This window comes from Leucopleurus acutus (assembly GCF_964270905.1).
Source record: "Leucopleurus acutus genome assembly, chromosome: 14".
NCBI lineage: Eukaryota > Metazoa > Chordata > Mammalia > Artiodactyla > Delphinidae > Leucopleurus > Leucopleurus acutus.
Window position 1 is genome coordinate 7,497,297 of NC_139156.1, and position 24,267 is coordinate 7,521,563.

Sequence of the window (24,267 nt, forward strand, 5' to 3'; positions counted from 1 at the left end):
TTGAGAGCACTCCCTAATAAACTTCTGCCATGTTCATCTCAGTCTTACACTCTGCTTCCCTAGGGATACCACCTGTGACAAACTCTTTTAGGTTTTCACTCAGTGCCACCCTCTCAGAGAATCCTTCCCTTCTAACCCTAACCAGAATTGCCTGGAACTTGACCATTGTTTTGCCAATTGGGGAGCATTTGAGAACTCCTGAAAGCAGTTTCAGAGAAGTTATAGGTGAGCAGGGTTCCAGGCTGCAGGGATTGGCAGAATGAGAGGGAGACAGGCAACCCAGAATACCCTCAGAGCCTCCCTCCTGCCTTGTGGAACGAGCACCTGGTGGAAGGGACTGTGTTCCTTGGCACATTCCACCTTCTCCCTGGTGATGGGCAGCTCTGCTTGGATCGAGCGTCTCCATTCCCCCCCACCAAGAATCTGTTGCCCTGGGAGATCAGAGGTGGTGCCCCATTCAGCCTTCAGGACTAAACACCCAGAGTAATCCTGGAGCCAGAGAAGGAACTCTGTATAAACCATGGGTTTTTTCCAGGGCTCCATACCAACAACTGTTTATAGCATTCAGCAAACACAGCAAAAACATCTTAAGTGTTGGCAAGACATCAGATTGAAGACGGCCTTGTCTTTCATGGGTGCTTCTGAATTAGAACCTAAAACTTTTTAAGACCCACTCGGTCACATTCAAGCTTACTCTCTTGTGCATCGAGTCTAGAAAAAATCAAAACAACCATTCGCTCAGGGCAGCACTAATTGGCCGTGGCATCTGGTGGTTTTATTACTCTGTAATAAGGTTACTTACGCACTTTCTTGAGTTCTTAATCCCTATACACATAGATTCCCATCTGCCTTTTACCATATTCTGTCACCAGTGGTTGCCTGAAGATCTTGGAACGTCTTGCATCAGAGGAGATGCACATGCGGTCTTAATCGGAATTTCTGTGAGCTGGAAAGGCAAATGTTGACGCCACTTAGCTCCAGGGACTTGTTATTGGGCTTCTGTCTGCCATGTCAACAGAAAAGTGGCCTAGGAAACATGTGTTTTGGTTGGAAGGCAGCCTTGCTAAGAGCCTTTGAGATTCTTGCCTAGGGCATTGGACTACCAGTATTTCATTGCTGCTACAGAAGTCCCCCCAGACATTTGGCCCATAAGATCTCTGGCATTATGCTGCAGAACTTCCAGCATCAGTCCCACCAAGAGGTGGATGAATCTCAGATTCACTGGTTGGGAGCATTCTATTACCAGCGAGCTGCAGGTGAGGAAATTGAAGCACACAGAGGTTAGGAGTCTTGGATAGGGCCAGGCGCCTGGTTAGGGGCAGAGCTGAGACAGGCATCTTGACTTTCACTTAGACCTTTCTTCTCACTTAGCACTCTGATACCCGTGATTGGCTTACTTGGGAGGGCGGGGAGGAGGGCGGGGGGAGGCGGGTGTCGTAAGGCATTCATTTCACTGGGCATAAATTCCCTCGTCCACCAGTGACGTCAAGTCAGAAGAGGCCAGAGTGCTATTTGCAAGGCGGAATGCCAGCCGCAAATGAAATTAGCCTTGGGCAGGAAAGCCAAATAATGCGATGGACTGTCCCACTCATTTCTCAGATCTGCCCACGACGTGGAGAGATGAGGTGATTTGTACATTTGGGTTGAGCAGTGTCGGCTTAGGTATTTAGTGTGGCTCCCCCACCGCCAGCCTTTTTCCAAAATGCAATACCTTGAACAGTCCCTTAGGAACAGCAGTCCCCAAATATAGTGGTGCTTAGGCGGGCACCTCGAAGAAGGGGGTGCATCTGACGCTGGTTGGAGGGAGAGTGGGGACCGAGGCGAGGCCCCGCCCCGCCCACTCTGGGCTTTGGGATCCGGGGCTCTGGACCAGGGTGGCTGCAGAAAAAGCGCAGGACTGCGGACCCCCACCGGGGCCGGGAGCAGTAGAGAGGGCCGACTCCCGCCTCCTAGAGGCGCCAGCCCGCCCGTCCGCTCTGCCCGCGCCACGTCTCTATGGCGGCCCCAAAGGCCCTCCGGGGTAAGGAGCGCGATGAGCGAGGGCGCGGACGACGACGGCGGCGCTGGGGCCGCGGCGCGGTCTCGAGGGGGCAGTCCCCGAGGGGATGGCTTCGCCCCGTCTGCGCTGGGCACCCGAGAGCAGTGAGTGTGGCGCAGGGCAGGGGAGGGTGAGCGGCGCTGCCCGGACTGGGCCGCAGGAGGGGATGGAGAGATGGGGCCTAGGCGGCCCCGGAAGATGGGGAGAGCTTAGGGGGCGTGACGGGAGGAAGCCTAAAGGGCCGCCTTGGACGAGGGTCCGGGGGCGGGGGTCGTAGGGATGGAATCCCGAGGGACTACACTGGCGGCTGTAAATAGGCTTTTCAAGGGGTTGACGTCTAAGGGGCCCGTGGGGTGAAAGTGGGCGGGGCTGACGAATACGGCTGGTGGGCGAGGGTAGGAGGCCGGAGGAGAACTGCTCGGCTAGGAAGCTGAAAAGGTTAAGGGGACGAGGGCAGGGACGTGGAAGCTGGAAGGGGTGGGAGTGGGGGGGGATGGTGTAAGGAGGGAGCGAGGAGATAGTGGGCATCTTGGAGTAGGAGAAAACGGTCTGACCTAAGCAGACGCTCAGCACTTATTTAATGGATTAATGGATGAATGAATGACTGTGGGGAAAGGTAAGAATGAGAGGTAACTTGGAGGGGGAGAAGGGCTTCTATAGACATGAAATAGGAAGAGACGGCAATTGATGGAGGAGGAGTCCTTAAAAGGAGTGAGAGTAAGTCTTAAAACTTAACCTTTAAGCGGAGCTTATTTTTGGCGAATTCCATTGTGAGTAACCACCTAATTGGTAGAAAATTCTTGTGTCTTTACATTTTAGACTGAAAAGTGCTGTAATGACACTATGCCTTTACAGTCAAGTTTTGGATTTGTGTTTGGGACTTAGGGATCCTTGGACAGATACGTCTTTGTATTTTTTAAGCTAAAACATACACCGTTTTAAATGTCAGGCATTGTTGTAAGTGCTTTACATGTATAAACTTATTTCTTTCATTCTTTTAACACAAGGATGTTAAAAGATTGAGCGGTGTGCACTTGTCAACACTAATAATGTTTTAAATTTCTGTCATAACTATCCCAGTAATGTATTAGAAATATACCTTTAATTCATAATACAGTTTAATTGAATAATTTGCTTTGCATTTGATTATTCATATAGTTGGGATGCTGTCTATGAGAGAGAACTGCAAACTTTCCAAGAATATGGAGATACAGGAGAAATCTGGTAAGTTAGAAAAAGTAGTGGGATTATGATCCAGAAGATTGTGTAGGTGTGTGTGTGTCTTTTAAGTGCTTATCCCAGAGAAACCCTAGAAATCTTGGGAACCTTGGACTGATTCTGGCTTTGGTGGGTAGATTGAAAGAATCTGTCTCTTTTCTCTTTTAATGGCCCAGATTTAAATTTGATGACAGTATTAGGAAATAACCCTTATTTTATAACTGTCCTTTTTCAATAAGCAATGCACTTTTGAGCCACCAACTTGTACAAGTGTTAATGCTGATGTAGAGAAACATTAATAAGTAACATACCAACCTTATCTATTCTGTTCTATTCTTGGGGGTGTTTTCTTCTAAATAATAGTATAGATGAAGATTAAGCAGTTACAGATGTTATTTCTTACTTTCAAAAAAGACTTAATTGAGCAAACTGAATAAGCTGCTTGAGTGTAATGTAGTTGTAACCTTTGTTCTCTATCCCTCTGTTATTTGATTAACTGATTCTCTGTTTCTAATAGGTTTGGAGAAGAGAGTATGACTCGACTAATAAGGTGGATGCAGAAACACAAGATTCCATTGGATGCTTCAGTGCTTGATATTGGAACTGGAAATGGTGTTTTCCTGGTTGAACTTGTTGGTACTATTAGTATTCATGTGTTAGAACCAAATTTAAAAATGAAATTAAGAAAAAAATCTTGCAATTGAGGATACTAGCTATCTAAATCCAAAGTAGTAAAGCAGTCGTACCACTTACCTTGAGAAGTCACATGGTACAAAAGGGAGGCTGCATGGGCTGTGAGAAAGCACTAAGTGAGAAGCCAGGGGATCTGAGTCCTAGTCTTGGCCCTTCTTGCTATTGTCTCAACCTTGAGCAAGCCACTTTTTTTTCTGGACTTCAGTTCTTTCCTAAAGATTTTGACTAGGTGATTTCTGTTGGTTTCTTCTAGCTCAAAACTCTGGAAATCTGTATGTATAAAAGGATGATGATTTTTTTTACATTTCCAGTAGGACATACATCCCTTTTCTTAGGTGAGCATATGGTTTTTGAAGAGTGTTTTGCATATGCTTTGAAAAGAGCATTTTGTCCATGGAACTGAGTTTTGGTACAGGTTCTACTACTAGCTAAACCATCACCGTTAATGCCTGTAGTGTATCATTGCTCTGCCGAGTGCTGTGGAGGAGGTGTAAGACTTAGGCTTCATCCTAGATGGTTTTACTGTTTCAGCTTGTAAGGTTATATACGTAACAGTGAAACTTGCTAAGTGACTACCACCTGTCAAGCCTTGTGGTAGGCACTGGCAGTATGAAAATTTAGACCTTGTGCTTGAGTTGTTCACAGTACAATAGAGGATAGACTGACATAGACATAAATAGCTAATGCTGTAGCTTGATGTATGCAATAATAGATATACTGAGTATAGGAAAGGGAGTGATTTGGGGAAGAGGGATAAGAAGGGTCTTGGAGGAGCTAATATCCAACTTGGGTGGAAATTGTGTTGAGTGTGGGTAGAGTGTAAAGAGGGAGAGAATTTCAAGACGTGGAAACATTATCTAAAGGCATGAAGGTTCTGGCCCTATAAATAATTTGGTAAATTAGAATATAAAGTGTATGTGTGAGATAGACAGAGATGAGGTTTAGATTAAAGGTAGGAGCCATATCATATGCCATGCCTAAGAGCTTAGATTTTACTCTTAGTCTATGGGGAGCCGTTAAAATGTTTGAAGCAGTGAAATGTGATTAGAAAAAATTGTAATAAATTTTTTTGAAACGAGGTGCAGCATAACTACATTAAAGTGCGCAAACCAAAAGAGTATGGCTCAATGAATTATTACAAAGTGAACACACCTATCACCCTAATCAAGAAACAGAATATTACAGACTCTAGAAGCCCCCCTTAAACTCCCTGATAATCCTCTAAATTGCTCCTCCTTCCTCTCTAAAGGCAACTACAAGGAGTTTTAACATCATTGATTAATTTGTCTGTTTTGGATATAAACGGAAGCCTTCAGTGTGTTCTTTCTGGTGTCTTTCAGTCAACATTCTGTGAGATTCACTCAACTTGTACATAGCAGTTCATTCGTTTTTGTTGCTGTATATGAATCCTTTGTACAATTATACCACAATTTTATTTATTCACTCTGTTGTTTACCTGTAGATACTTTCGGATTCTAACAGCTCACTCGTAGAGGTTAATGATTTATCCTTTTAGACTAATAGTTTAACTATAGATTCTTTTATATTTTCTACATATATAATTAGGCAAACTATAAATAATGATAGTTTTATTTCTTCCTTTCCAATCCTTTGTAACTTTTCCCCCCTTATTACACTGTTTGGGACTTTTGGGAGAATGTTGAAAAGAAGTGGTGACAGAAGGCATCCTTGTCTTTTTCGCCCTTTTCAGAGAATACGTTCAGTGTTTCACTGTTAGGTATGATGTTATCTTGTAAGTTAGTTTTGTAGATAACTCTGTTATCAGACTTCAGATTTGCTAACGGTGTGTGTTGTTGTTGATTAAATGTTTTTCTCCTTTGCTAACGGTGTGTGTTGTTGTTGATTAAATGTTTTTCCTGTATCTGTTGAGGTAACCATATGAATTTTTTCCTTTATTCATGTAGGTGAATTACATTGATCATTTTCAAATGTTAAGTGCATTTCTGGGATAAACCCAACTTATATATATATATTACTGGATTCACTTTGTTAATATTTTGTTTAGGATTTTTGCAACTTTGTCCATGAGGGAGATTGTCCTGTAATTTTCCTTTCTTGTAGTGTCCTTGTCAGGGTTTGGTATCAAGTTATGCTGACATCATTAAACGAGAATCTATTTTTTGAAAGAGTTTGTTGACAATTGCTTTTTCTTCCTTAAATGTTTGGTAGAATTCACTGGTGAAGCTACCTAGATGTGGAGTCGCTTTGGGAAGTTTTTTTCTTTTTTAATGTGAACTTACTGAATAAAGTATAACATCCGTGTAGAAAAGTGAATAGGTCATAAATGTACAGCTTTTACAAAATGAATAATTGTGTGTAACTCACCAACCTGATCAACAAAGAAAACATTATTAACACCATAGAAGAAGCCCCCTTGTGTCCCCTCCCACTCATTCCCTCCTAAAGGTAATGATTATTTTGACTTCTGTCATCATAAGTTAGGCTATTTTTCATGTCAGCTGTACTGGTTTCTCATTGTGGTTTTAATTAGCATTTTCCTAATGACTTTGATTACCTTTTCATGTGCTCATTTGCCATCTGTATATCTGGTGAAATGTGTGTTCAAATCTTTGGCCTATTTTTAAATGGGGTTGCCTGTTTACTTATTAAGATTTGAGGATTCTTTATGTATTGTGGATATAAGTTCCTTGTCAGGTATGTGATATGCAAATGTTTTCTCTCATTTGTTCGCTTGTTGTTTTTCATTCTCTTTAACAATATCTTCTGAAGAGCAGAAATTCATTTTTATGAAGTCAAATTTATTAATTTTTTCGTATGTGGATCGTGCTTTTGTTGTCATATTAAAGAACTCTTTGCCTAACTTAAGGTCACATAGGTCTTCTAGGTTTTCTTCTAAAAGTTTTAAATTTTTACATTTAGATCTATTATTTGTTTTGAATTAATTTTTGTAGAAGGTTTGAGATACTGGTTGGGGTTAATTTTTTTTGGTATGTGAATGTTGAATTGTTCCATCCGTCATTTGTTGAAAAGATTATCCTTTTTCCATTTCATTGAGTTTTGCCTCTTGTTGACTTGATGTGAGTAGTATCTTTGGGTATGCACTTTTTTGATATGGTTTCTTTTGCTGAGCATGGCTTTGTTAGGTTTACCCATGGTCTTTCATATTGTGTGTAGCACTAGAGTGCTTCATTTCATTGTGGTTAGTACTGTACTATATGAAAATACCACAATTTATTTATTGATTTATTCATTCATTTTATTCCTTCATCCTCCTGTTGATAGTCATTTGACTCATTTCCAGCACTGTGTTATTATGAATACTGCCAGACAGTTTTCCAAATTGGTTGCACTAGTTTGCACTCCTACTGGCAGTGTGTGAGAATTCTAGTAGCTCCACATCCTTGCCAACACCTGCTCTTGTCAGCTTATCCAATTTCAGTGATTCTGGTAGGTGTGTAGTGGTATCTTGCGGTTTTATTCTCATTTCCCTGATGACTAAGGATATTGAGCATATCTTCATATGCTGTCTATTTGGCTGTTCTTTTTTGTGAAACGCCTATTCAAGCTTTCGCTTATTTAAAGATTGGGTTGCCTTTCTTTTATTGATTTGTAGGAGTTTTTTTTATATATTCTGTGTATATAACCTTTGTATCTGGTGTGTCGCTTGTCTCTTCACTTTTGTAATAGTATCTTTTTTTTTTTTTTTTGTGGTACGCGGGCCTCTCACTGCTGTGGCCTCTCCTGTTGCGGAGCACAGGCTCCGGATGTGCAGGCTCAGCGGCCATGCCTCACGGGCCCAGCTGCTCCGCGGCATGTGGGATCTTCCCGGACCGGGACATGAACCCGTGTCCCCTGCAAAGGCAGGCGGACTCTCAACCACTGCGCCACCAGGGAAGCCCTGTAATAGTACCTTTTAAAAAAATTTTTATTTATTTATTTGGCTGCGCCAGGTCTTAGTTGCAGCACGCAGGATATTTCTTGTCGCGTTTCCTTGTGTCATGCGGGATCTTTTTAGTTGCGGCATGAGGGATCTAGTTCCCTGACCAGGAATCGAACCCAGGCCCCCTGCATTGGGAGCTTGGAATCTTAACCGCTGGACCACCAGGGAAGTCCCTGTAATAGTGTCTTTTGATGAACAGAAGTTCTTTAATTTTACTAAAGTTTAATATAGCATTTAAAAATGGTTAGTGCTTTTGAATATTGTGTAGTAAATCTGCCTACCCAGAGTCAAAATGATATTTTCCTATATGATTTTCTAGAAACTTTGTTCTTTTCCTTTTCACATTTAGGTCCCAATTAATTGCTGTGTATGTTGTGAGGCAGAGTCAAGGTTTATTTTTTTTTTTACCTATGAATATTCAGATAACCCAGCACCACTTATTGAAATGTCTGCTCTTTCCCCCACTGCACTGTAGGGGTGCCTCTGTCATAAGTCCAGTAATAGTATGTGTTTGGGTCTGTTTCTGGATCCTCTGTTCTATTCCTTTGGGTCTGTTTGTTTATCCTTATGCCAATGCCAAATTGTCCTAATTACTGGACAGGTCTCCCCATTTGGTTAATGTAAGTTCTCCGACTTTGATAGCTTTTCCATTGTTGTCTTGTATGTTGTTAGTTAGCTCTTTGCATATTTATTTAAATTTTAGAATCATCACTTTTCAGGAAAAAACAAAACCCACCCTGGGATTTTGATTAGGATTGTATTGAATTTATGGATCAGTTTGAGGAGGATTTACATGTTTATAGTATCGAGTGAATCCATGAACATGATGTATTCCTCCATTTATTTAGTTCTTAATTTTCTCTCAGTAGTATTTTGTCTGTATAGAGATTTTCTGTACAGAGATCTTATATATTGGGTTGGCCAAAAAGTTTGCTCGGTTAATGAATACATTGTTCAATAAAGTTCTTGGTGAAAATGAAAAATGTGTCTTATTTTTACTTAAAACCAAACAGGGACTTCCCTGGTGGCTCAGTGGTTAAGAATCCACCTGCCAGTGCAGGGGACATGGGTTCGAGCCCTGGTCTGGAAAGATCCCACATGCCACGGAGCAACTAAGCCTGCGCGCCACAACTGCTGAGCCTGCGCGCCACAACTACTGAAGCCCGCGCGCCTAGAGCCCGTGCTCCGCAACAAGAGAAGCCACCTCAATGAGAAGCCCGCGCACCACAACGAAGAGTAGCCCCTGCCCACCGCAACTAGAGAAAGCCCGCACACAGCAATGAAGACCCAACGCAGCCAAAAATAAATTAAAAAATATATTTAAAAAACCCCCAAATAACCAGAACAACTTTTTGGCCAACCAGTAGTTTTCCTTGGTTGATTCCTAGATTTTTTTGTTGTTGTGACTATTATTGTTATGCTTTTAAATTTTATTTTCTAATAGTTTATTGCTGCTATGTATAAGTACAACAGATTTTTATATTGATCTTGTATCCAGTAAGTCACACATTAATTCTAATTATTTATTTATAGATTCTTTTGGATTTTCTATAAAGACTGTAATGTCATGTGTAAATAGTAGTTGAATTTCTTCTATTCCATTCTTAATATTTTGTTTATTAAAATGCTGTGCAGTCTCTAGGTCAACATTGAATAGAAATTGTGAAGGCAGATAGCCTTCTAACACTGCCTATTAGAAGAGGAAAGCTTCTAATATTTCACTGTTAAATATGATGTTAGCTCTAGGTTTTTACAGGTAGTCATCCAGATTGAGGCTGCTCCTTTATATTCTAGTTTGTTAAGAGTTTTTAATCATAATGGTTGGGTTGTTGAACTCGATCAGTTGCTTTCTTTAATATTCATTGATATGATCAGATGATTTTTCTTCTTGATTCTGTTAGAGTTGAACTGATTGATTTTGGTGGGGATCCTCAATTTAAAAAATTTTTTTATTTATTTGTTTTTGGCTGCATTGGGTCTTCGTTGCTGTGTGCGGGCTTTCTCTAGTTGCGGTGAGCGGGGGCTACTTTTTGTTATGGTGTGCGGGCTTCTCATTGAGGTGGCTTGTCTTGTTGCAGAGCATGGGCTCTAGGTGCGTGGGCTTCAGTAGTTGTGGCACGCAGGCTCAGTAGTTGTGGCTCACGGGCTCTAGAGCGCAGGCTCAGTAGTTGTGGTGCATGGGCTTAGTTGCTCTGCGGCATGTAGGATCTTCCTGGACCAGGGCTCGAACCCGTGTCCCCTGCATTGGCAGGCGGACTCTCAACCACTGCGCCACCAGGGAAGCCCAGTTTTTTTTTTAATTGACATTTTTATTGAGATAATTGTAGTGATTGTTCAATGTTATAACAAATTTCCATTCCTGAAGTAAACCAAGTTTGATTGTGATGTATTATCCTTTTCATATATTGTTGGATTTGATTTGGTAGTATTCTACTTAGGAATTATATAGCTTCATGAGAGAGATTAGCCAGTAATTTCCCTTACTTGCAATTTTATTTTTAAAAATATTTATTTACTTTATTTTTGGCTGCATAGGGTCTTAGTTGCGGCATGCGGGATCTTTCGTTGAGGCATGCGGGCTGTCCAGTTGTGCTTACTTGCAATTTTAATGTAAAGTTTTTGTATCAAGGTTATGCTGGTCTGATAAAATGAGATGAGACTTGTCTCTGTTTTTATTTTTTTCAGAGGATTTTTGTAAGATTAGTTTTGTGGGCTTCCCTGGTGGCGCAGTGGTTGAGAGTCCGCCTGCCGATGCAGGGGACGCGGGTTCGTGCCCCAGTCCGGGAGGATCCCACATGCCGCGGAGCCGCTGGGCCTGTGAGCCATGGCCGCTGAGCCTGCGCGTCCGGAGCCTGTGCTCCGCAACGGGAGAGGCCACAACAGTGAGAGGCCCGCGTACCGCAAAAAAAAAAAAAAAAAAAAAAAAAAAAGATTAGTTTTGTTTCTTTCTTAAATGTTTGGAAGAATTCATGGTGACATCCTCTGGATGCTATCTTGATGAGTGTAGCTTTTTAGTAAATCTTAAAAGTTGGGTAGTGTGAGTCTCTCAACTTTATTCTTTTTCAAATGTTGTATTGGCCATTCTAGTTTCTTTACCTTTCCAAATAAATTTAAAAATTAGTTTGTAAATATCTACAAAAGAATCCATGTTGAAAATTTCATTGAAATTGAGCTAAATCTGTGATTTGAGGAGAATCGACATCTTTACTATCTTGAGTCTTCCAGTTTATGAACGTAGTGTCTCTCTTCATTCCTTTAGGTCTTCCTGGATTTCTTTCCTCAGCATTTTTTGGTTTTCATTCAGCATGCAGATCATGTGCATATTTTTTAGACTTATACCTATATATTTGTTTTTGGAGTATTTAAAATGGTATTGCTTTTTGAAATTCAGTTTCCAATTATTTATTGCTAGAAATATGGTTGATTTTTGTGTTGCCTTTGTATCCTGTAATCTTGCATATTATTAGTTCTAGGAGGTTTAAGTGGATTTTCTGGGATTTTCTATGTAGACAGTCATGCCATTTGTGAGTGGGGACAGTTTTATTTCATTCTTTCCAATATGCATGCCTTTTTTTTTCTTGCCTGATTACACTACCTAGGCCTTCCAATACGGTATTGACTAGGACTGGTGATGGCACATTCCTGCCTTGTTCCCATCTTAGGGGGAAAGTCTTCAGGTTTTCACCATTAAGGATGATGTTAGCTGCAGGATTTTATTAGATGCCCTTTATCAGGTTGAAGAAGTTCCCTTGTATTTTTAGGATGTATTTCTTGAATTTCGTTAAAAAAATAATAAAATAAAAATTTTTTTGTATTAGTGAATATAATCATGAGGTGTTTTTTCTTTAGACTGTTAATATGGTGGATTATATTAATTGATTTTCAGATATTGAACCAGTATTGCACTTGTGGAATAAGCCCCTTTGGTCATAATGTATAATTCTGTTTCTGTATTGCTAGATTCAATTTGTTGAGAACTTTTAAATCTGTATTTTTTTTAAGCTTTTTTTTGGGGACTTCCCTGGTGGTGCAGTGGATAAGACTCTGCACTCCTAGTACAAGGGGACCCGGGTTGGATCCCTGGTCAGGGAACTAGATCCCTCATGCATGCCACAACTAAGAGTTCGCATGCCACAACTAAGGAGCCTGCCTGCCGCAACTAAGATCTGGCACAACCAAATAAATAAATTTTAAAAAGAGATTTTTTTGATGTGGACCATTTTTAAAGTCTCTATTGAATTTGTTACAGTGTTGTTTCTGTTTTATGTTTTGGTTTTTTGGCCACTAGGCATGTGGGATCTTAGCTCGACCAGGAATTGAATCCATACCCCCTTCATTGGAAGGTGAAGTCTTAACCACTGGACTGCCAGGGAATTCCCTACATCTGTATTATTGAGGGATATTGGTCTGCAGTTTCCCTGCAGTCCTGTATTATCTTTATTTGGTTTTGGTCTCAGGGCATTGATGGCCTTATAAAATGAGTGGGGAAGAATTCCCTCCTTTTTAAATTTTTTAAGATATTGTGTAGCACTAGTGTTATTTCTTCTTGAGTGTTTGGTAGAATTTGCAATTAAACCATTTAACCCGGAGATTTCTTTTCTGAAGGTTTAAAATATGAATAAAATTTCTTTAATAGTCACAGTCCTATTTAGGTTATTTATTTCATTTGAGTGAGTTTGCGTGGTTTGTGGTTTTTGAGGAATTAGTCCATTGTGAATTTGTGTGTATAGAGTTCTGCACAGTATTCTCTTATTATCCTTTTAAAGTCTGTTGGGTCTGTATTGAAATCCTCTTGTTCATTCCTAATGTTGGTAACTTGTGTCTTCTCTCTCTTTTTCTTTGATAGTGATGCTAGAGATTCATTTTTTCTATCTTTTATAAAAAGTTGCTTTTGTTTTCATTGACTTTCTCTATTGCTTTTATGTTTCAGTTTCAATGGGTTCTGCTCTTAATTTTATTATTTTTTCATTCTTTTTGCTTTTAATTTATTCTTGCTCTTTTTTTCTAGCTTCTTAAGGTAGAAGCTTAGATTATTGATTTGGAACTTTCCTTCTTTTCTCATGTAAACATTTAATGATATAAGTGCTATAAATTTTTCTGTAGGTGCTCCTGCACCATACAAATTTTGATATGCTGTATTTTTATTTTCTTCTTTTTTTTTGGCTGTGCCGTGAGTCTTGCGGGATCTTAGTTCCCCAACCAGGGATTGAACCCGGGCCCCTGGCTGTGAAAAGTGTGGAGTCCTAACCACTGGACCACCAGGGAATTCTCTAATTTTCTTCTTTGATCCAGATTATTTAGAATTCTGTTGTTTAATTTCCACATGTTGTGGATTTTTCTCTTTCTGCTTTTGACTTCTAGTCTAATTCGATTATGTCAGAGAACATACTTTGTATGATTTAAATTCTTTTAAATGTGTTACTTTGTTTTATGATCCAGGATATATCCATCTTGGTGAATGTTTCATGTGCACTTGAAAAAAATGTGTATTCTGCTGTTACTGGATAGAGTATTCTGTATATGTTAACTAGACTTATGGTGTTTGATGGTGTTGTTCATTTCTATACCTTTACTGATTTTCTATCTATTAGTGCTATTAATTATGGAAATAGTAATGTTGAAGTGTCTGACCGTATTGGTAGATTTGTCTATTTTAACTTTTATTTCTGTCAGTTTTTGCTACATGTATTTTCAGACTCTGTTGTTCAGAGGTTACACATTTAGGATTTTATGTGTTTGTGTATTGATGAATTGACCCATTTATTGTGTAATGTTCCTCTTTAACATAGGTAGTTTGCTTTACTTTGATTTTACTTTGATGCTAATAATAAAGCCACTCCAGCTTTTTAAAAAAATTGCGATATAATCCACATACCATAAAATCTACCCTTTGAAAGTGGCCTTTAGTATATTCACAAATTTGTACAACCATCGCTACTATTTTAATTCCTGAAGATTTTCGTCACCCCAAGAAGAAACGCTATATTCATTATCGTTCACTCCTTATTCCCCATTCCCTTCAACCCCTGGCAACCACTAATCTACATTCTGTGTCTGTGGATTTGTCTATTCTGGGCATTTCATATAGATGGAATCATCAATATGTAGTCTTTTGTGTCTGGCTTCTTTCATTTAACATAATCTCAAAGTTCATCCATACTGTAGCATGTATCAATACTTTTTCCTCTTGTCCAATTAATATTCTGTTGGATGGGTTTACCACATTTTGTTTATCCACTTGCCAGCTGATGGACATTTAAGTTGTTTGTGCTTTTCGGCTATTATGAAAAATGCTGCTGTGAAAATTCATGTATAAGTTTTTATATGGACATATATTTTCATTTCTCTTGGGTGTATACCCAGGTTCATATGGTTACTCTATATTTAACCTTTTGAGAAATTGCTAGACTGTTTTCACAGTGGCTACACCATTATACACTTCCATGTGCACTGTATGTGAGTTCCAGTTTTTCCATATTCTCACCAACGCTTTTTATTATCCTTTTGATTGTAACCATCCTTGTGGGTGTGAAGTTCAACTTTTTAAAATGAGTTTTTGCTTTTTTTTTTTTGTGGTACGCAGGCCAAAATGAGTTTTTGCATGGTATATCCTTTTCTATTCTTTCTCTTTGAACCAACCTATATCATTATATTTGAAGTGAGTTTCTTGTAGCCAGCATATAGTTGGGTCATGTTTTTTTATCCTTTCTAATAATCTCTATCCTTTAATTTGTATATTTAGAACATTTGGATTTAGGTCTACCATTTTATTATTTCTTTTCTCTTTGTTACCTCTGTTTTTTCATTCTTCCCTTTCTCCTTTCCTGCTTATTTTGCTTTATTTGGACATTTCTTAGTATTCCATTTTAATTAGATATATCTAGTTGTATAAATGTCTTTGTATAGTTTCTTTAGTGGTTGCTGTAATGACTATATCTTTTTGGCTTTTTTAGTGGTTGCTGTACGATTATAATATACATACTTTATTTACACAATCTACTTAGAATCACTGTTTTACCGTTCCATGTGGTATGTGAAAACCTTAACCACCTGTGAGTTTTTTAATCTTCCCTTCTTTATATTGCAGTTGTCTTAAATATTACCTTTACATTGAAAATCCTGTAGGATAATGGTATAATGTTTCCTTTCAAAGGAGAATAGTAGTTAATTATGTTAACACAGATATTTACTTTTGCAGCTTTTTTCTTCATTCCTGATCTTCCAAGTTTGTTTGTTTGTTTGTTTTGGTATTATTTACCTTCTGTCTAAAGAACTTCCTTCAGGAATGATTTTAGAGCAGCTTTCCTGGCAAGAAATTTTCTTTGTGTTTCTTCACCTGAGAATGTCTTTATCTCATCTTCATTCCTGAGGGATGTTTTTGCTGAATATAGAATTCTGAATTAACTGTTCTTTCAGTACTTTAAAAATGTTGTGTGACCTCCATAGTTTTTGATGAGAAATCTGCAGTCATCTGAATTGTTGTGTTCCTGTAAGTAATGCATCAGTTTTCTAGATGCTTTCAAGATTTTTTCCATTGTCTTTTAGTTTTTACCAGTTTAATTATGATGTACTGCTGCTTGGATTTATTTCTCCTTATTCTGTTTGGGGTTCACTGAGCTTTTTGAATTTGAGAACTTAAGTCTTTTGCCAAATTTGGGATGTTTTCAATTTTTTTTTTCCTCTGAATCACATTCTCCTTTCCTTTTGAGAGTCTGTAAACATCAACGTTAAGCCTCTTTGTATTGTCCCACAGGTCCCTGAAGCTTTAGGACCTGTTCATTCTTTTCTGATTATTTTTCTCTGTTGATTAGATTTGATAACTAGTATTGATTTGTCTTCAAGTTCACTGACTTTTCTTCTGTCATTTCCATTCTGTTATTGAGTCCACATATTGCAGTTGGCTGATAGTCTCCGAAGGCTCTTTTAAGTTCTCCCTACACTTTTTCTTTATGTAACTTGGTGATTTATTTGTTGTAGAAGGTAGTTTATTAGTCCCAAATGATTTACCACAGTGTGGACTTTCTAATTGCATCTCTGTAGTATTATTTAACATGTTTTCTGTCCCCTGTGTTTTCTGTAGGTTGGAAGTTAAATCTAGAATAAGGGTCAGCAAACTATAGTTTATGAGTCAAATCTAGGCTTCCCCTGTTTTTATAAATATTTCTTGGAATACAGCTTTGTCTGTAGCTGCTTATGTGCTACAGTAGTAGAGTTGAGTAGTTGTGACAGGGATTGTATGACTGGAAAAGTGTAAAATATTTATGCTCTGTTCCTTTAAAGAAAAAGTTTCTTTACCTCTGATCCATAGATTTTTATCAAATTCAGTTTTTTTAAAACAAGTAAATTTAATAGGTGGTCATGTATATTTGCCTATGTGACACATAATGTTTAGTTTTCTGTATTTTTGTCATGCTGACAGTCATTGCTTGTATTCGGTGCTTTTTCAGCGACCACCTACATTTTTGATGGATACACACACACACACACACACACACACACACACACATACTTTTTTGTTTTTTTTGCTGGGATATAATTTTAGATTGGCATTTTCCTTTTGTTGTTTTCTGGCTTCCATTCTTTATGACTTATTGCCAGCCGTCAGTCTTACTGTTGGTATTTTGCAGGTAATCTGTCGCATTGTATCCCCCACCCCACTCCCTGAATGCTTTTGAGATCTTTCTGATTTTGGTTTTCATCAGATATATTATACTATTTGTATATAATATAAATTATATGTTTTATCAGATATATATTATACTGTACTATCTTTGTTTTTATCATGCCTTGAGTTTATAGTGCTTCTTGAATCTGTGGCTTGGGATCCTTTTTCAAAATTAGAAAGTTCTCAGTCATATGTCATTTTCTCTTCTGCCCTATTTTTATTTCCTCTTTTTCTAGGACTTCTATTATATATATTTAGATATTATACTCTGTGCCATATTATGTCTTTTATGTTCTTTCCTGTTTTTAATTTTGCATCCTTCTGTCATTCTGTGCTTAAAGTGGTATTCTGACTTTTCTTCCACTTCACTATTTTGTGTGTGTGTCCAATCTCCTATCAAGCCCATCCTTGAGTATCTTAATTTAATCATTGCATTTTAAAATTCTCTTATTTGTATGTTTGTTTGTTATAGTTTTCAGTTCTCTGTCACAATTCTCCAAATTGTCATTTATTTCAGTTTTTTAAATATGTTTCTGATCATTCTTTTATTTGATTCTCCTGTGGGTCTTTTTCTAATGTAAGTTTTTTCCCTTTGGTTTTTGGTCATTTATTATTTCCTTGAATGTCTGCTTATTTCTCACTGAGTGCCAGAAATTGAATGTGAAAATTGTTGGCAGTAGTTTGAGGATGATTGTTCTAGAAACTTAAAACATCTACATATGATTTTTATAAATTCTAAGGGAAGAATAAACAGGCTTGGAGAAGAAGGAACTGGTAAGAGTCAATTAATAGAATCATCCTGCATTCTAGGTCTGATAAATGAGGGAAACTGGGAGAAAATGAAGATCTTGAAGAATATGGATTGAGATCACTAAAAGAATAGGAGGTTGGCATCAAAGAAGGGATATTAGACCTTAAGACTAAAAATAAAAATGATCAAAGGGAGCAAAATGCCCTGCGGAAAATGATTGTTGTGTTAATTGAGTTTAGATTAGGAATCAGTCACTTAAGGTTGAAAAGTCTAAATAAGTCTTAAATGGATGGTGTTGGAGTAGGTTAAGTAGTTTTGAAGGAAGTAACCATTTAGTAAATGGTGAAGAGCTGGAAGAGAATTTCAGGCTACACTCTACTCTGCAACTTCTGTTCTTCTTCAAATTTCCTTTGATATTTTCTTTAGTCTGATTGGTCTTACAATGTTCAGCATAGTTAGAGGTGAAGACCAGAGGCCATCATGCTTCTGCCTCAGGCTCCACACACCCTTAGATGGGTTAATATCGTTAGTAAACAGCTGGACTGCAGGTTTAGTCTCAAACCTCTTAAGTCCAGTGAGCTTTCTTTAATTCTTTGGGGGTATTAATACCTGCCCAATTTATCTCACAGGTTTTTTGTAAAGGTCTATTGGAATGTATGAAATATTTCAAAAACAAAAAATACTATACAAATGTAAGATGGTTAATGATCACATGGTTGGTGGAGAATTGCATGATTTATAAGTACACTGAAGGAAAATTTTTAAAAGCAAGAACTTATTACATACGCATTTAATTTATTCATGTAACTTAATTGTGTTAAGTAAAATCTATGACAGATTTTTGTGTGAATTAAAGCATATCAGCATTAGAAGTTAATACTACATTTTTCTGCTTTAGGGCCGAAATACACATATATTCTCGTTGTCTTTAAGAAAATGAATTTCCTTTTGAGAAAGAAATCAAATATTATAAAAGAATAAATTGTCACATTATATAAATTTAAACTTTTAGTTTCTATTTAGATTCTACAATAAAATTTAAATATTTTAGATTATTGGATAGTATATGTCATTTGATATATTAAAAAAATAAAACAGCCCCAGTCCTAAAGGAATAATATAATTCATAGGTAAAACAGTATTTAAAACTTCTGAAAACTAAAGTATAATATTATTTCTCTGTCCCTAGGCAAAATTTGGTTTCTCTAATATTACTGGAATTGATTACTCTCCCTCTGCAATACAGCTTTCTGGAAATATTATAGAGAAAGAAGGTTTATCTAACATTAAGTTGAAGGTAACTATTATTTATATTACTGTAACTGTTATTTTTATTTGTAATAAGTTATAAAGTTTAAATGTTTCTGAAGTATATTAATTTGCTGACATCTTTGAGCTCATAAATTAAGGGTCAATCATAAATAATCCAAAATGATACTTTTTAAGTGACAGTATTAAAATTTTCAGTCTAGTCAGTTTGGGAAAATTATTTTCTCCTCTTCCTTGTGTGCAAGTATGTTTATTTTTCTCTCGCTCTTTTTTTTTTTTTTGCAAATACACACAAATAATAGCTGACTTTGGATTAACTAGATCAAAAAGTTGTAAATGCCTAAAGTAGTATAATGCCACTAAAGATTACTCAATTTATGTTTTGCCCTCTGATCTGTGAGGAGATGATGACTCTTTTTTTTTTTTTTGCCATACGCGGGCCTCTCACTGTTGTGGCCTCTCCCATTGCGGAGCACGGGCTCCGGACGCGCAGGCTCAGCGGCCATGACTCACGGGCCCAGCCGCTCCGCGGCATGTGGGATCTTCCCGGACCGGGGCACGAACCTGTGTCCCCTGCATCGGCAGGTGGACTCTCAACCACTGCGCCACCAGGGAAGCCCGAGATGATGACGCTTGCATTTATATTTTTATCCCAGGCTTCTCCTTTGAGCTCTAGAATTATATAAACACTGCTTATTCTATAGTTCCACTTGGATAGCTAAAAGTCTCTTAATTGGTCCAAAATGAAACTCTTGGTTTCTTCCTTAAACTTCTCACGCACCTCCCATCCCCTACCCAGCTCTTTCCTTTAAATCCTGTAACAGGGAATTCCCTGGCAGTCCAGTGGTTAGGGCTTGGCGCTTTTACTACTGTGGTCCGGGTTCACTCCCCGGTTGGAGAACTAGGATCCTGAAAGCCGCAAGATGCCAACAACAACTATAGCCAATTTTGTTGGTTTTATCTTCAGAGTATATCAGGAATGTGATCATTTCTTGATATTTCCACTGCTACCTCCCAGATCTAAGCCACCATCATTTCTTACTTAGATGACTGTAGTAGCCTCTTACTTAGCCTTCCTGTTTCCACTCTTGCCGCCCTGCTGTCCATTTCCACAGGGTACCCAGAGTTAGTTTTTAAAATATAAATCAGCTTGTGTCACTTCCTTGCTCACAAGCCTCCAAGGGCTTCCCCGTTGCATTCAGAATGGGATCTGAACGCCCACCCAGCCTTACAAAGCCCCTCGTTTCTTACCTCTTTCCTTCTTTATCACCAGTACTCCAGTAACACTGGCTTTCTTTCTGCTCCTGATACATGTCAGCCCTGTTTTTCTCCAGTCTTTATACCTGCTGCTCTCTCTCTAGTATGTTCTTACCCCAGATCTCAGTTTGTTTGGCTCATTCTCAGCATTCTGATCTCTGCTCAAGTATCGCCTTCTTAAAGAGGTCTTGCCTGACTACCTTTTCCAAAACATTTCTCTTCCCAGTCACTCACTGTCTTCATTATTCTTTTTTTTCTTCATAGCACTTTATCTGAAATAATTTGGTTAGCTTATTTACTGTTTGCCTTTCCTGTTAGAGAACATGAGATATATTCTCATACAGGGACCTTTTTTGCTTTGTTTGCAGTTACAGTCCCAGGGCCTGAAAAGTTCCTGCGTGTAATAGGTGTCTATGAAATATCTGTTGAATAAATGAATACTTTTTTTATAAATTAATTTTTTTATTTATTCATTTATTTATTTTTGGCTGTGTTGGGTCTTCGTGGCTGCGCGCGGGCTTTCTCTAGTTGCAGTGAGCGGGGGCTACTCTTTGTTGCAGTGCACGGGCTTCTCACTGTGGTGGCTTTTCGTTGTGGAGCATGGGCTGTAGGCATGTGGGCTTCAGTAGCTGTGGCTCGCGTGGGCTCTAGAGCACAGGCTCAGTAGTTGTGGCGCATGGGCTTAGTTGCTCCACAGCATGTGGGATCCTCCTGGACCAGGGCTCGAACCCAGGTCCCCTGCATTGGTAGGCAGATTCTTAACCACTGCGCCACCAGGGAAGTCCCACTAAATGAATACTTTTATATAGGCATTTAGGATAGGAACTTCTCCAAACTTCGCTCTTAAGAGTGGTAGTCATTGTTTTGCTTCAGGTGTAATGAATACTTTGATGTGAGGCAGGGGCAGGAAACCTATGTTCAAATGTATGTAAACATGCAATACACATTTTCAAGTCAAACAATAAGAGTTTCAGATAATACACTATTTATGATTATTTTAAGTTTATATGAATAATCACGAGCTAATTGCTTAATTACTTTTTCAAAGCAGCTTTTCAGAATTAAGTTTGTTGGCAAATTCTTTTGAATATTTTATGAAGTTGAGGCAGATCACTATTTCAAATGCTTCTAAAGTATCAGTAAGTTATTGAAGTTATTGAAAATGAGTGAGATGCTGATACATGACTTTCAAAATCTGAAGTGCATGATATTTATAAAGTTAAGTAATTGCAGCTTAAACAGTCCTTTAATTTCTTAAGCTTTGTGCCATTCATTGTATCCATTAGTTGCTTTGTAAACTGCTGAGTCAAGGCAAAAGAACTTTTGATTTACCATGTTTACCTCAGGTCATACGGCTAGTAATGTCAGCTAAAATCATCTTATTTCAAGTGCCTTGTTTGAGTTCCAGATATTTTTTTGTCATTTAAAAAATATTTCAAATATTCTTTTTTTCGACAGAAATAACTTTTTCATAAACGAGGCTTGTGAGCCCCATTTATGTGCTGGTATTATTAGGCAATACACCTGGCTTTGATTTGTTTCCAAATTTGTAGAGATTTGGAATGTCCAGGAAACACTGTCAGTCTTGCTTACTAATCTTAGCTTTAATGATCTTGGAATGAAGCACATAAAAGTTAGCTATAAAGTTGCAAATGTTTATTATATGTAAAATGCCATCATAAGTAATTGCTCTTTTTATCTGTAACTTTTTACAGATTGTTACTTAAATTCAGTAAATATTGTGTGTGAATTGTTCTCACATAGACATTGATTTTTAATATAGGTAGAAGACTTTTTGAATCCTTCCACAAAACTTTCTGGATTTCATATTTGTATTGACAAAGGGACTTTTGATGCCATAAGCCTTAATCCTGAAAATGCAATTGAAAAGAGGAAGCAATATGTGAAATCTCTCTCCAGGGTGTTGAAAGTGAAAGGCTTTTTTCTAATAACTTCATGTAATTGGACCAAGGAAGAGTTGCTAAATGAATTCAGTGAAGGTAAATGGCTGTTACGTTGTTTAAATGTGTTCTTACCTCAGGTTTAATGCACTTAAATAGGTTTTTTTTTTCCCATGGTGTTATAGTATTTTACTTTTCTATTTGTGGGGGTCGCCTGCTTTTCTTCTTTGTTAATAACCATGGTAGTACTTTTAACTGTATATGCAAAGAGCAAAGAAATAATATTGGTTGAGATCCAGAGTCCTTTGTAAAATTTTCCAAAAAATCCTGGCAGTTAAGTATTAAAATTTATGAGCCTGTAAAAATTAAGTTCTTTGTTTAAGCTATATAATCTGTTACTTAGGGAATCAAGCAAAGAAAGTGCATATATTGTGTTTCTGACTTCAGTGTACTGATATACTGGTAATTAGTAATAACAGTAATAATGCAGATGGTAGTAGTGTTTTTTAAAGTCTTGTATGAGAGTTTTCATTTTATAGATACTTTGTCTTGCCTAGTGGTCATTTAGATATTTAGGATTTTTCTTCTTGTTTTCAGTGTATATTCTTTTTTTAACATTGCACAGAAACAAAATGTAGGGACTTAGAAGAATTAGTACCTATTAATTCTTGAGGAAATCTCTACTTTTTGCAAGATTTTGGTGCCAAGACAGGATCCTTTTTTGCCCCATTAGCAAAGTATAATTAGTGCTGTGTCTACTAAATGGGGATCTTGTAAGAATCGAGAACCTTTAATCCATACACAAATATTTTGAGCTCTTTGGAAGACTGTTTCTTGTATGGTTTTAAGGATTATTTCACCTGTCACTTTACACATGCAGTGCACAGGACTTCTTGGGAAAGTACGTTGAGAATCTGTAGCTATATATTTGCTTGTTTTTTCCTTAGACTCCATTTCAGATTAGTATTGTTTTTTTTAAAGGAGTGGGAAGAATTTTCAGGATGGAGTATTAATAAGTGATATGGTACTAAGTTTGTGGTTAAATTTTGAACCTCAGTTGTCACAAGCTAATGGGAAATGAATTTATAACCGTATTGCAAGCGCTTTATCTCAGAGTTTGTTTTCTTTTTGGTAGTAAGGGAATAGGCAGTAGGAGGGAGAACACTTAACACATGTCCTTTTGTGTGCATTCGATGGCTTTGGCAGCTTATATAATGTAAAACTTGAAGTGTTTGAGGCTTGAAATGTGAGCTTCATTACTGTTGCCTCTGGAAAACAAGAATTATGTGATTTATTGTCTTTTATTTCATGTCATTAATTTTATTATCTTCTATGTTAAATTTGTTTCCTTTAGAACTATTGAGGCCCCGTATCAATAGTCTTTCTTCTTGAAGCTTGACAGTTTTAATAAATGCTCAAAGTTACACTGTGTAGGGCAAGTTCCTTTCCTGGTTTTTAAATACAGGTGTTCTCTTTTATCCCTGGAACCACCAGACAAAAACATATTTGTCTGTCTTTCATAATGAGGAACAGACTTTAGCCTTGTAAAGAGTGATTAAAAATGTGTCTGTGTCTGAGAACTACTGAATAAATTCTTTAACTTCTGTTCAGTTTTAGAGCTTAATGCAGAATTTAAATAAGTGAAATGTTACAACAGGAAATGTTAAAGAAATAATTATATACAATTGAAGATATTTTTCTAGGCATGCTTCTCTTAGAAAATGTTTTTTGGAGTTAGATAGATACAGGACACTAACAGAACACACTGCCATGCATCACTGCCAAGGGCCTTGTCACTAGCTTTTAAGATTGACTTCCATGGTCCCTTTTGCATAGAATAAAGATTGCTTCACTAATTTTTTTAAGGTTCTTTGCTTCTTTCCTAATTTGAAATGTAAATGTTCATAAAGCTATTGAAATGAATTTTTCTTTTGTAGCCTTATTTATATAAATATTTTGTGTTGCCGTTTGTTTTGGTGAGGATTACTTAATCATTTGGCAGACACTAGGATATTCTAATTTGATGTCCAAGGAACTTGACTTTCTTACAACTAGTGAATTAAAAAAAACCCACAAACCTATCTTACTGAAAAAGTAATCAGATTCATTATGAAAAAATTTTTAAAATATCAGTAACCCCAACACATAAGCATATAGATTAAAATAATTAAAATTTGTTATCTATCTCTGGTGTACAACCACTTTGTATTGTTGATAATACATCACCATTTTGATGTATTATCTACTGAAATATAAAACTTAAATTCTGTAGGGTTAGTCCAGGGAGTTAAAAGATTAGTCCTAGAAAATTCACCCAGACAGCTCCATTTTCTCTTGAGAATTTTTATTACGAAATATTTTAAGCATATGTAAAATTTCAGAAAACAAATATGGGTGTGTACCCATCACAGTGGCTCCATTTTTTAGCATTAAAATGTATCGTATTACTTAAAAGTCCTGGCCTTCTTTGGAAAAGTTTTCTTATGATCAGTTTTTAATGAGTATGTTAATATTTAGTTATTTGTTAAGATTTGGTGAAGCTTGATTAAGAAT

At 37.5% G+C, this 24,267-nt stretch overlaps 1 protein-coding gene across 3 annotated transcripts in view; it reads left to right on the forward strand.

Annotated features, from left to right (window-relative positions):
- The first annotated feature begins 2,019 nt into the window (after positions 1–2,019).
- Positions 2,020–24,267, forward strand: part of EEF1AKMT2 (EEF1A lysine methyltransferase 2) — a 73,102-nt gene continuing 50,854 nt past the window's right edge. The window contains exons 1-5 of one of the 3 annotated variants that reach the window (XM_082853991.1): positions 2,020–2,142; positions 3,197–3,262; positions 3,774–3,888; positions 18,477–18,584; positions 21,597–21,813. In XM_082853991.1, the coding sequence (XP_082710117.1) occupies positions 2,033–2,142; positions 3,197–3,262; positions 3,774–3,888; positions 18,477–18,584; positions 21,597–21,813 (616 nt within the window). In that variant the 5' untranslated portion in view covers positions 2,020–2,032. Of the gene's footprint in view, positions 2,143–3,196; positions 3,263–3,773; positions 3,893–18,476; positions 18,585–21,596; positions 21,814–24,267 lie in introns of those variants that run through there. The other 2 variants (XM_082853993.1, XM_082853992.1) reach the window with 2 other exon arrangements.